This window comes from Cyprinodon tularosa, unplaced genomic scaffold (genome assembly GCF_016077235.1).
Source record: "Cyprinodon tularosa strain WSP-4 unplaced genomic scaffold, ASM1607723v1 ctg3, whole genome shotgun sequence".
NCBI classification, from domain to species: Eukaryota; Metazoa; Chordata; class Actinopteri; order Cyprinodontiformes; family Cyprinodontidae; genus Cyprinodon; species Cyprinodon tularosa.
The window spans coordinates 783,005-796,874 of record NW_024039007.1 but is presented as its reverse complement, the minus strand read 5'-3'; the positions used below and the strand labels follow the sequence as shown (position 1 = coordinate 796,874).

General features: G+C 39.3%; 1 protein-coding gene across 2 annotated transcripts in view; it reads right to left on the bottom strand.

The window, feature by feature from the left end:
• crim1 (cysteine rich transmembrane BMP regulator 1 (chordin-like)) overlaps positions 1 to 13,870 on the bottom strand; it is a 53,794-nt gene that overhangs the window by 564 nt on the left and 39,360 nt on the right. Inside the window, exons 9-14 of one of the 2 annotated variants that reach the window (XM_038291432.1) lie at positions 8,819 to 8,940; positions 8,394 to 8,612; positions 5,829 to 6,044; positions 3,819 to 4,043; positions 1,928 to 2,050; positions 393 to 571 (exon numbers count right to left, since the gene is read on the bottom strand). In XM_038291432.1, the coding sequence (XP_038147360.1) occupies positions 393 to 571; positions 1,928 to 2,050; positions 3,819 to 4,043; positions 5,829 to 6,044; positions 8,394 to 8,612; positions 8,819 to 8,940 (1,084 nt within the window). The remainder of the gene's footprint in view (positions 1 to 392; positions 572 to 1,927; positions 2,051 to 3,818; positions 4,044 to 5,828; positions 6,045 to 8,393; positions 8,613 to 8,818; positions 8,941 to 13,870) is intronic. The other variant, XM_038291433.1, reaches the window with a different exon arrangement.

The window sequence follows — 13,870 nt, the reverse complement described above, 5'->3', positions numbered from 1 at the left end:
TTTCAATTAATTAATTAATAAACGAATAGCAAAAAATTCATTAAAGAACATTTTTTACGAAATCAAACCAGGTGAAACTAAAACATTTCCACTTTGGGATTTCTGGAGAGCATATTGACAACCCTGCTACGTCTTGTTCTTTCTGGTTCTGATGTAGCCTAAATCAACTCCAGACATGTTTTAAAATTAAAATTTTGATTTTAAATAGCTTCTGAGTCTCCTTTCCTCAGTAATAGCAACCGCCCAGATTGTGCTTGATATAAAGTAGCTGTCAGGCTGAGAATAGATGGGAGTCAACCACTGAATCCAATCAATCTAAAAATAATCCCTAGTGACCAGCCGGTTTCTCTGAACATCTAAAGTATTTTCTTGAATTATAGTTAACTGCTCACCTTCTTTGGTGCGCTGTAGCAGGACATCTGCACCCATTTCTTTTTCATGTTGATGATCAAAGCCACAATGAGAAAGATGACTATGGCCAAAAGCAGCCCTGCAAGGATCCATGCTGCTGATTGGTAGACAAGGGCCATCTCCATATGGCCCGGGTTGTTTTCAGCCAATCGCGGCTGGTCTACGTAGGACAGAAATTAAAAATGTTTTTATTAATACCAGCTTCTAATTATTTCACATCCTGGATTCTGACTATTTTCACAAATTCTTTATTAATATCAAAATTCCCTGTAAAAATAATGCAGATATTGCTGTAGTCCTTTGAATTCAAAGATAGTATGTAAAGATTGCTTGGTGATGGATGTGGTTTAGACTAATAGAATGAAAAATAATCATAGCAACGGAAGGATAATTTTTAAATGTACTTAAAAAACGTATAGATAAAGGGATGGAGTAAGGTATGGCTGAAAAGAGAGATGAACAGACAGACTTAAATAAACTATTTAAAAAACAAAACCTCTACATACAAATTATTTTAAATATTTAAGTTTTCCGTACTTCAATCCCGGATACGTATGGACAACATTTTATTACAGAAACATGTCAGGAATTACAAATATTTATAAATACTTTTTTTCCCCACACTAATTCTGACCTGGAAATACTGATAACATCCATTTTTAAAGGTATAATGGAGGATTTTCACAAATTTTTGAAGACTCAACCTCTCCACTTAAAAAAAGGCACATGCACAACCCTGCACCCGCTCCCGAGAGGGAACACTTATTAAACGCATGCACAAGCCCAGTTCTCCTCATGCACGCTCCATTTAAAAGTTGCTGTTTGCATCACTCACACAAGCTTACTTTCCATAGGAAGATTTGCAATTTTTCCACTATGTCAGACTCAAAACCGGTAAGTGAAAATGGGCATGAGTATGTAGCAGAGATGGGGGATCTAGAGTCATCAAGTCATCTCTATGTAATGTATTTGTTCTGACCAGATGAGTCCAATCTGTACAGGTTAAACCAGATTGGACTCACCTGGTTCAGTGGCTGGGTAGAACAAATACATGACAAAGAGATGACTTGTTGACTCCAGATCCCCCATCTCTGGTATGTAGGATGGCCTTCCATAAACATCTCACTAAAATGATTGACAATTAGGAGGACCACATATTTTGATGATCCACCCAGAAAAAGAACATCCGCCACTATACCTTTAAGCTGTATTATCCCACAGAAAATGTTTTCAGTACTGTAGCAGCAACTTTTACTACATGTAAATTGGAAACATCTTGTATTAATGAGATATCCCTGGGCAGATAACCAGGTCCAGTCCATAATAAGGAAAAGTTACTCAAGTTACTCCATTTATCACTATTGTTTTAATACACATTTCATTCATTTATTAAACCATTCCCAAAAGACCATAATGGTATAAACACTAGCAGGGGCCAACAGGAACAATTCGGCAAGATGCTAAATTTCCAACAGGACGGATCAGTTCTGGTGGATGATGATGGACAAACGGCTACCTGTATCAGTGATGACAAGTGGGATGGTCACAGTCGTAATCCAACGTCCTCTCTGCCCTGTGGTGGTGACCCCTGCCTTTGGTTTGCTGGTTGACAGAGTGACAGGTGCTGATGTGGTTGATTCTGTTCAGAAACAGGATACCAACATATTTAAAATTCTGCAGAGCTTCCTTAAAGCCAGTTGGTGCTTAAACTCCCTGGTGTTTCAGCTGATAAGCTGTGTTTATTGAATTTATCATCTCAAATTCAACTGGGCAGCTTTCGGCGGATATTACATAAAAAGCTTTTTTCCATCAGCCAAATAACAAAACCCAACGTATCGGCAGGAACAATAGAGGACCATGCTTAGTTCTTCCTCTATAGGAAAAGCTGACATGGGACTTTGCTTTCCTGTGGTGAAAGTAGGCGAAAGCTTTTTGGGCGCTTGCAGCCAGGGGACAGGAAGCACGTGTGAATGTGCGGATGCTCAAGGAATGTTTTCGTTCTGAGGGGACTGTGTTGGTAGGGCAAATGGATTGTTTTCTAAGCAATCCTGTTTGCCTATTTACTGTTTAAGTGGCTAGGTCCAGTAAATGCTCCCACACTTAGTTTAAACCGAGGCAAACCATCTGTTATTCCCTTTTTTAGACATGTTACATCCCTACTAGTAACTTTACACCTAAAAACATTAAGTATGTATTATTCTGACATAAAGAGAAGTGATGAAGTAGTGTGTGACTATAAAGTGGAAGAAAATTCAAACTTGCCTTCCAACATCTTTGTATCTTGAAAAATGAAGAATGCATTTATGGGAATATCAATCAGCTTTGCACATATGGGGACTGATATGTTTTTCTTAAATTTTTATGGCAAACTTTCAAATCCTGTCAATGCTTGCAATTGGATATATGCCTGTACTTTGACAAGGGAAGTCTGGCACATAAATGTGACTTAATATTTAAACTATCAGAGTGGCTTTTGTAGTATGTTGAAAGCTCAGCCCCAACAACTGGTCTTTTGCTGCCTCTAACAGGTTTTTATCCTGCAAGAATTGCACAAGTACTCCAGTGTGCTTGACTGCAAGTTACACACAAATGGCAAATAAAAAAACTTGATTTGACTGGACTGCTTTTTATTTAGCAAGACTGATCAGCTTCTCTGTCCCTTCTCAAAAATATAATCTGGAAGGCACGATGCTGCCTCCACAGTTAGATTGGTGTGTTTTTAAGGATGCAAAGAGTTATGTTTTGAACAAATTGGCTTTCAAAACTGGGCCTTCATGCAAAATACTCTGATCCTCCAGAGCATGTTCTTCCAGATTATGATCTGCATGACTTTTAGAATACTTTAAGACACTGCTTTTCCTGGTCAACAAATCTTCCTTTACCCTTGTTTAAAAGGATAATGTTTAAGGAGTAAATCTGAGTTAAAAGTAAATCTGGGCACTAGCTCCCCTGTTAAAAATTGCCGTTTTCATGGCTTTTTCATCTGATGGAATGAACTGGAGCTTGAGGTATGGTTTTATATCCTCGCCCTACTTTTAAAGCTGTCCATGATTGTTACAACAGCTACGTTTATCCTGATCTTAAATGTCTTCTTATAAGCCATGTACTTGGGCAAGATGTTGTAAGGGAGATTTTATTTCAAAGTTTTAATTGCAAAATTAAAATCTTTTTTTCTTCTATCTCACATTTATATTCCTTTTAGTACCATTCTATCAATTAAAAGGCCAGTAAAATGAATGGAATTTGTAATTGCAAGGAGAAAGTGTGAAAAAATAATTAAGGTCCATTACATTTTCAAGGCAATGTACATTTAATTTACACATTAAGATGGTTTAGACTAAAAATATTTTTCCTACAAAGAAGACAGCTTTCTCTTTTCTCTATTTCTCACCCACCCAAAAACGTACCGAGGCAATATGGGCAGCATTGGCCCTTGCGTAAAACTGGCACCCTACAGCTGGCTACTGGACAGCGCTGAGAGAAACACTGAATGGTGCCGTTGATGCAGGTGCAGCTTGTACAAGCGTTGGCCTTCCACGAGTCCCCAGCTTGAAGAATGTCTCCTTCAATGGTTATGCAGAACTGCTGCTGGTTGCGGTTCACTGGCAGCAAGTTGATGTCTGTCTCTTCTGCTGGTGGAGACATGTAAATCTGGTCAGTAAAGAACAACCATAGAAGCCCGTAATATTAAATCCAATGACATCGCTTAAGTGAAGGCAGAAATGTGTGAACAGCTAACACAGAATGCTATTAATGCTTCTAAGTTACTTGTGATACAGAGAATTTTAATCCACAAGTGTTAGTAAGCATTACGCAACATTCACACTGCACACGATTGAGGCAGAAGAAGCAGCTGGTATACATGCAAAGTCAATGGTTGACGCTGATCAAGGTGCATCAAAAGGTCCTGCAACGTGTCTTGAGCAGCAGGAGCAGTGCATCTTGATGCATCTGAGCAGCTGAAGCAGTGCCTCATGAGCTTCTGAGCATCTGAGGCGCAGGATGCACTTCACAAAAAGCAGCTGCGGGAGTTTGTAAAACTGAATTTTTCTTGCTCAACGTGCCATATAAACCAATCAGAGAAGCGGAGCAGGGAGACACACAGTGCTGCTGATGCAGAGCGCTATGATCAATCCTCTGGAATTGTTAATCAATGTCTAAATTAACTTAAAATGTCCAAACCTGCCAGCAAAATATGTTTGCTTTTATCATTCTGGTACTTGCAGCGCAAACCCCCAACCTGCTCCTGGGGATTCCCAGTGAAGGTGCGCCGCCGGTATGATGGGATCTGAGCAGCTCTTAAATAATATTGGAAGGCAGGTTCATAATCTTGATGAATTGACTTCACAGACAATGTTTTGAGGTGGACTTTATTGCTTATAAATGTATTAAAACTACCTTTTACCAGCTTATCACAGCAAATATAGCAAAGCCGCTCTCTACCATTGAACACAGGAGCAGTAGAAGCATCAGATGCATCTGGACAAAATTTACTGGACGCCCTTCAGGAGCATCAAGGATGCTCTTGATGCACGTCTGACCTTAATGTGGACAAGCAACAAAAATTTAGTAGCAGTCGTTTTTTTTATCGCTTTGCAAAGCGCGTTCAGTGTCAACTTAGCATTAGAGGCAGCTTTCTAACTCTATCGGGCAGCTGTCAGTTAGTTCTGCATCTTTGACCTGATTTCTTTGGGCTGAGATCAATGGTCGTTTAATGACCGTGGGACTCGTTCAGCATGTAAACACTACAAAGCTTCATTTTACACATCCATAACAGATTAAGATGGATGTGTACAGGGAGATGTATATTATTCCTACATTCCTGGTGACCAGGGCGTTACATATATCAAAGCGTGGCCTCTGACAGTCCGTGTTTATGTGGGGTGATGCAGCGATAAGGCGGACCGGCATTCTGAAGGAGCAGTTCTCAGGCGCAGTCATGCACAGATGATTTGAGGTTCCCATTCTAAGGAGTGCATGGGAAATGTTTGCATGTTTATTAACGTGTGCGACATTCTGAAATGTTTGGCTCCAGTTGTAAATAAAATGTGTGCGTATGGTTTTATGTTTGGCTCTCCAGTGGTGGTGTACAGATGCAGAATGATTACAGTCTTGTCACTTTAGCAATCAGAGAGTTAGATGAGTTTCTGATGTGGACTGCTGGGTGAAAGCAGACCACATGTCCCTCTGGCTGCCTGGGGGAGCTCTACGTAAACTCAACCGGTCTTGGTTGGTTTCTTTATGAGCCTCTGTAGTTGATACAAAACTGCCCACAAAAAGCAACATGCAAAGCCCCTCTGAAACCACATCAAATCATCAGCGATCTACCCTTTCCAACGTCACATTGCCTCACTTAAAGCTGTCAGGCCTTGTTATTTTCCTGAAGGGAACCCATCCTTTTCCCTTTGTTTTATTACCTGGGCACACATGGCAACAGGTGTCCTTGTTTCTGATGGGGGTTTGGCAGAGAGCTGGTGGACAACCTTCAGTGTCACACAGGACGCGTCCCTTCCTGCAGGTGCAACGCGTGCATTCATCCAGGTTCCAAGTCTCCCCCTCCACATAAAGTTCCCCTCCAGGTGCTCGGCACACCACCATGTCCATCCCCTCAGGCTGGCCACTGCCAGACTCGTCTGATGGAGAAATTACACATTATTTATTTATTTTCCTTTATAGAGTTCACAAATCCCTTACTGACCATTACCACACCTTTAACCACCTCTTCAGTCTCTCTCAGTTAATTTATTTACATTTAACATACACATTTGTTAATGCACACAATTAACTGAAGGGTGCTAACATGGATTGAGGACCTTTCAATGGTACTATAAAACACAGATATCCTAATCATAATTGAATAAAACATGATTCTGGAATGAGTTTGATATAGTATAAAGCAGTCTGCAGGTGCAAACAAAACAGAAACTTCTTATCCTCCCTTAGTGTCAAATAAAAAAAAATGTTTTTTAGTAGATTTTTATGAAGACAATATTATGCAGAAGCTGGAGGAAAATAACTAGCTTGCATTGAAAAAAATGTATGCTTTTGGACAGCTCAGGAAAAAGGGTAGGATGTGGTAGCACGTTTACAAGCGGAAAAAAAATCAGAAAAATTAATGCAGCAGCAGTTAGCCACAATAAACTTTTATGAATGAGGTCCTTGCTTCTAATGTCTAAAGACTGAATTTTCCGGACAAAATGTTCAGCTGATTGTTTCTTGAAGTTCTCAATCTATTTTCTAATTATTGCTAGGAAAAACATTTGATTTCAGTTTCCTTACTGGTCTATATAGCGCTATAACTCATTGGCAAATCTCCATCCAGATCATGTGGATCATTGTTAGATTTGTGCAGTGAGGCGGTGAAACAAAACCAGCAAAACAAAAATCCAACTGGATTTAAAACCTGAATAAATTTCAGGATTTCTGATATGATGAAAGTCTGTATATTGTGAGAAGATACTAAAAACGTCACTATGTCTGGCCTTTCCTTCCCATCTTAGCATCACTCAGTGACTTTCTGAAGAGCATACTTCACATTCAGATGAGGAGTGATCCACAGTGTGAAAGCACCCGAGTCATTCAACATGTGAATGCGGACCAGGAAACCCTCTGAGGGATCTTATCCCTCGACTCTGGGTAGACATAACTTCTGTTAGAGCTGGAGGCTCAGAAAAGAGAGGAAGAGAAGTGACAGGCCTGATCTGACCCAAGTAGGAACTCTCTGCCCCTGTTCTATTGTGGGATTTCTGACGTCAGAAGGTGACCAACCCAGGGACTCTCTCCCCTTTAAATTTCCCCTTTTTTCTATGTCCTCCCAGACCTAATTTTAGATTTGGAATGGAAACTTCTCTTCAGGGATAAAAAAACTAAAAACAAAACAAGAGATGTTGACAAATGATGCTTATTTATATCTATTAACATCGCTGGAAGCAGTCATCTTGGCAGCTAAATTTTTAATTGAAGATTTCATCGTATTTTGTTTTGGAAATCACAATCCATTCAGTGTATTAACAATAAATTTAATCTTGACAGGATAAAGTAAAATACCTCTTTCAAAAAGCAAATACGGGCCAAAAGTTAAGTGAGCAGTGCACTATAATAAAAGGAAGCCTCAGGAACTATTCAAAAGTCTGTTTGTTCAAACACTCAGCTGAAAACATCTTTAGTGTCTAGCAGGGTAGAACACATCTGCAAAGAGTTAGACTTTTGTCCTCTGACTGAAAAGAGTGCTTAGCTGAAAGTAGATGACAGTCTTTCATTTCTAAATATTTGAACAGCCAGCTGAGTCACCCCACCATAAATATCCCTTACAAGTGGGAGAACTTTGGAGACAAAAGAGTGGGTGGGGATCAGTGTGCCTTCCAGCTCTAAGGAAATGCATAAAGAGTGTGATTGTGCATATCTGAGAGCCCAGGAAGTTAAACATGTGAAAGCTAGATTATGATGATCCTTACTGAAGAAAATGTTCAGGTAGCTACTGCTGCTGTAAGTAAAAGTGTAACAGTGAGCTAACAGCTTGTCAGCTGAAACTAAACCTTAATTCTATAATCTGAAAGCAACTCTATTTACTATTTATAAAAGTCCCATAGAGGTTTATTCTACAGCTGTTTTAGGAATCTTAAAATGGTGCTCATGGTTCAACCTGATGGTTGCAACGACGATGTTATTGATTATTTGCAAGGGAAATGGGCACCGCTGCAAACTCTTATACAGGCCATTTCTAAGCAAATCTAAACCTAGCAGAAGTTGCTAAATAATGCCAAGGTCTTATCTGAATAACTGTTTATATTCCAGAAATTAAAATAGTTCCTAACCTCTCTAAATCCTGAACTATCTCTTACCTTTTAAAACACAGTATAAGATCTTTCAAAAGTCAAATCTTTTTTTGATTATTGCAATATTATGGGACTACAAACTCAACAATCGACCAGTATAGGCTCCAAGCATTAGACTTACAGTGCTCCCACATTGGGACGTCTTACCTTCACATGTAGGACAACACTGGTCAGACTTGACAACAGGATGAGAGCAGCTGGGCATGGGGCATGAAATGAGCACGCACATCTCCCGTCCAGAGTGGCAGTAGCAGTCACGGCAGCCATCATGCCAGCTATCTCCTTCCTCATACTGCCGCCCATTGGAGGTGAGGCAGAAACTGGATGTAGGGGCTGGGACAGTCGTGCTTAGGACTTGATCACTTTCTAAAAAAGCAAATATGGATAATATCATATGCTAATACCATATGCATATTTCATATATAGAATACGAGGCATTCAGTCTTGAAAGGGAAAACAAATAAACAACCCTCTAATTTGCATTTAAGTAGACCTTCTGATGTTTACACCGACTCAAAGATGTTCTGTTTTTCCAGTGCTAAGATTGCGATTCAAAAACATAATTTTGTTACCTTTACACATGCATATGTTGCAGCCCTTCCTGTTTTGTTGATAGCCATTGCTGCAGTGCTTGTCGCAGGTAAAGGGGGGGCATTTGACACATCGACACATTTCACAGCCATGCTTGTTCCTCCTGCAGGGTGAGAAACAAACGCATGTTGAAGCAAACTTCGGATATTTCCACTGTGTGTGTAAGCTGTGATGTCACCAACAGAGCCTATCATTGTTTCAAAGAGGATTTCTTTAAGACCTTCAGAGAAATGTGGTCTTGTGACAAGAAAGAAGCATTCTATAGTCAAAAAGAATCAACATCTGGACCAGCTTTTCTCTCTTTATACTTGCTGCCTTTGAAGAACGTCAAATAAAAGGCCAACATGTGAGCTGCCTGTGGTTTGCACATGATACCGATCCTAAAGACTCTGAAAGGGGCAATTTAAAGCCAATTCACATGCTTTAAATTCTGCCTGTTGCCATTTTTATTACCTCCTAAAAGTCTTAGGTTGGTGTATAAAATGATGAGTTAGCACTGGACTGGTGAGAGTTAACAAAGATTTGTTGTTAACATTGCAGAAAAAGATGGCCTCAAGAAGAAGCATTTTGGTGGTCAAGTGGACAGTTTTACTTAAACAGGAAGGAATATAAATATTGTGAGGAAAGTTATAAGTGCAGCCTTCAAGCAGAGGGAGCAGAATAAAATTCAGAGGCCAGTTGGATTCAGTTATCTGCTCAATAAAGATGGATAACATAAGGGTTGAGAAACTGTCGAATTGCAGATGAAAGCATTAAAAAAATCCCCACCTTTATGATTGACCCAGCCTTTATCTTTTCCGTTATCTCCCTTTACGCCATGATTTCAAAGTCATGCTAATACCTGATCAAATTCAATTAATCACTCTAATCTGTATCTGCCAATGGTAAACAAGCTCTCAAATACATACGCTGCAAATGCAGATCTTAAAATATGTAAAAATAAGTATATGTGCCATTAATTTAAGCTAGTAAATAATTTAACTTTAGGTTAAGTTTATTAACCTTGAAATGAGATGGTTAAAAATAATATACTTGAAATAAGAAAAGAGTTGTTTTTATTTTCTCCTTTTAAATGTAACACATTTTATTCCATTTGAAAATTGTCTCAATTATCTGGCCCAATGAAGGGAAAATAAACTCACGTCTAGAAAAATCAGTGAGGAATCAATGTATGCTGAAGCAGCAATAATGGCGGTGGAAACAACTCTGTGAGCAGCTGACCAGCCTCTCCCTCTACAAATACTGAGAGAGTCCAGCAACCTGACAGCAATGCTTTGTTTGGATACGGTATGTGAAATGCCAAGCAGTGCTTTGGGCTCTAGGGGGATATAGACTCTTGGGAATTCATGGAGGGATCTACTAATGAACTGCTGGGTCAGCAAAATGTCCATTGTGGTGTCAAGAAAAAAAGGCAAAGTTTGTATCCCAGTGTTTAGATTCAGAGCTAGAACAGAAAAAAACCCACACAACTTTGGCCTCTCTTATGACTCTGAGGATGTTCTCTAAAAAAAACCCTAATTAGATTAATGTATTGTTAACAGTTTTAATCCATTTAAAAATATATACGATAGGCACATAACGTAGTACATTAATTGACAAAAACATTACACAACATTTTCTTGCAAAGGACAATTAGACAATTGTGAATCTTTATGATAAAACCCCCAAGCCACAGCTCATTGCTCTTCAAGTTAATTTAAACTGAATGAAGTCATATTTCTGCCTATTTAGATACGTTTTAGGTCTAGACTGGTACCGTCAATGGAAAAAGTTCAAGTGGCTCCCACACATTTTTAAGGCAGGTGAAATGTTTGCAGTGGATTAACTCACACTTTAATTTTATGTTTACTTTTGTACATATTACTTTGTGCAAGAAATATTGGATTGTGCATGCAGCATTCCTATATGATTTATATTAATATTAAGGAGCACCATTGATGGAGCGGGTGAAACAGATCTATAATTTTTTTACTATTTACAAACCACAAAAAAAAGAAAAGAAACTGTCTGAATTACATGCAGGTGCTGACTGTATTCAATAACCAAAATCTGCTAAATCAGCTCATGGAAAAAATTAGCAAATTGGCTTGACAGATTCAGCTGATCATTCAGCTATCAGCCACTCTCTTCCTCCTGCACATGGGAGCCATGATCTAAAGATCAGATAAAACACGATGTTTCCAATATTCTCGTACAATTATCCAACATTAGTTTTGTTTCACTGGGTAACAAACACTGAAAGCTTCCCATTTGTGTTTTCTAAAGAGTGTTTGGTTCAAAAATGCATTTACCACCTCGATATAAAGCCCTGTGGACGGGCAGAGAAACGCTCCCTGTAAGCAAAACACTGCCACCAAATGTGTCCAGAGCAAAGCAAATATGTAAAATCCAATCAAGTCCTGCCATGGCTAAAGCTAAAACCTTCACATAAAATCCTAAATTTCAACTGCTTTTGGCAAAATAAGGAGCAGATCAGAACCACTTCTACCCCCTCTGGGTTTGTCACCCCTTCATACCGAGCAGACAGCAGCTGTGGCTTACTTTATTAGTTCAGGCAGATCTGTGATTCAGATATTTACAGAACTATTATTACTTTTATTCGGTATAGATTTCTTTAATTTGGTAATGTCTCAGAATAAGGTTAATCAAGGCACAGCCACAGTACTGACGAGAGGAGCCAGGGGTTAAAGCCACAGCTGCTGCCGTCTGTGGATACATGCAAATGTTTGGTTCAGTCTGAAGTAGGGACAAACCTAGCGAAGTAGAGAAGTCTGGTGCTGCAGCTGGCATTGAAAAAATCGGCATTTATCCAAGGCTTTTGTGTCTTATTCATGAGTTATGTTAGAAGTCAATAGGAGGTGTACAGACTAGCTTCAGCTTTGTCTGCAGTAATGCTACAGTCTGTTCTGGTGAAGAAAGAGCTTGGCCAGTCTAAGTTCCAATCCTCAACTGTGGTCAGGAGATTTGGATCACATATGATATAAAGAGTGAGATCCAAGATACAAGTGCAAAATCAGCCACAAAGATAGGGTTATAAGCTCTGTCGTATGGGTAACGTAGAGAGGTGCCATTGCTTCTTTGCATTGAGAGAAGTCATTCGAAGTGGTTTGTGGATCTGACGCCTCCAGGACACCTCACTTAAGAGGTTTTCCAAGCTTGCACAATATGTAGGACACTCCTGGGAAGAGTAAAAATAATATCCCAAAAAAGGCCAAAGGTGTCATCAGGGAGAGGTCTACTATTTAATTCTTACAACATTATTTGGATGAGCAGAACACAATGGATGGATCAAAGTGTGTCAGTGCGAAAGGATTTCAAAAATTGTACAAAGATTGTTCAAAAAATTATAATTTAAGAAACATTATCATCATTGTCATCTTTGTGTTTCCCAATAAAATCAGTTTAAGTGCATGGTAATTACTTTATGTGGTTAAATGTGGAAAGAGTTCAAAGAGAATGAAGGTTATGCAAAGAACTATATAGTGATAATAAAAAACAGAATGTTCAACACATGCTCTGATTTTTTTTCCTGGGTTTATTTTTCTCATCATCAAGTGATCATTATATCTAGCTTGTTGTTTTGATTCGTGGTAGCTACAATCAGGAGTGTGAGAGGACAAATCTGCACTGTGAGACACAAACTATGGATCTCAGACTTCTGAGGTAAGCCCTAAACAGCTGCTTAGGAAGGATAAAACAAAGACTTCCTGTTCTTTCTTACCCACAGGATCCTCCTCATCCTCTCCTCTGCGGCTGTATTAGCCTTTCTCAGCCATAACTGTAGAAAGCATGGAGGAATACTAGATGTATCAAGGCTGTATGTTTAATTTGACCCTCTATCTGCATCCTGGTTTAAGTTTGATTTTTGTATTGGGACACATGACGATTTTTGGAATGAGAGTGGTGCTGGGGACTAAGCATTATGGAAAAAAGTATTCCCAGATGTTTGATCTTTTCGAAATGGGATTAGGAGGATAAAGAGATGCAGAGAGCTGAAGGCTAATACGGACCTCACTGAAACTTAATTGAATTCAAAAACAGACACTCATTCATAGATTCAGTATCTCAGGAAGGACCACCAAGGGAGATGGGCCCTTTCATATACTCACTAATATTCACTAATGAGACGGCACAGGCTGCAAGGTAATGCATGTTAAAGTAATGTCACAGTCACTAAACTTATCATATGAAAACAACTAGCTGTGCATATAGCAGGTATGGATAGTTTGGTCCAAAACACTTAAAGGTTTTGAATTTGCATTTATAAAAAATTATAAAATTTCCAAAACATAAAGTGATTTTCTTTTTTACAAATTTTTACAAAGACTTAAATTGGACTTCTGTGTAATTTCTAAAGGTTTTTTGATATTTAATCAAAATTCTTCCCGGGATACTAAACCTGGAGGCTACCTGTCTAGCATGCCTAGATGCTAATGGTTACACACTAGTCCCATTTACACTACCCTTTAGAAAGTGGGCTGAGAGCGGTCTGAGCACAGTAAGCGAGATAACTATTGAGTGTAAATGGAACTGGACCATGCCAGACAAAGCCGAACCGGGTTAAATCTAGTACTAGTTCATCAGTAGGGCTCAGCATGATTCAGTTGTGGCTCGGTTCTCTGATAACAAAGAGCACATGAGCAGACTGCGTCATCTCCTTACAGTCAGCTTCGAGTAGTAGGCGGTAATGCATATCGGTAAGTTCCCTGCCAACTGCCATATAACAGAAGACGAAGAACAACAACTGAAACAACAATCCAAAATGTCACAGTTATAACCAAACATAACTCCCTGAATGTTTCGAGCACCATCATTTTGATTTGCTATATTCCTTCCTTCAATTGTAGCAGTGGTACCGTAGATCGTCACTAGGAGGGGAGGGACCATGCTAGTGTGGTGTGTAAAGGGTCGTAAAGGAACCAAGCTCGGCACCGTTAATTGATCCAAGCTCGGTCCAAACTCGGCACCGATCGGTTTCAGAGGGGTAGTGCAAATGGGGCAACAGTTTCCTTAGAAAAGCCCCTTTCAGAAAA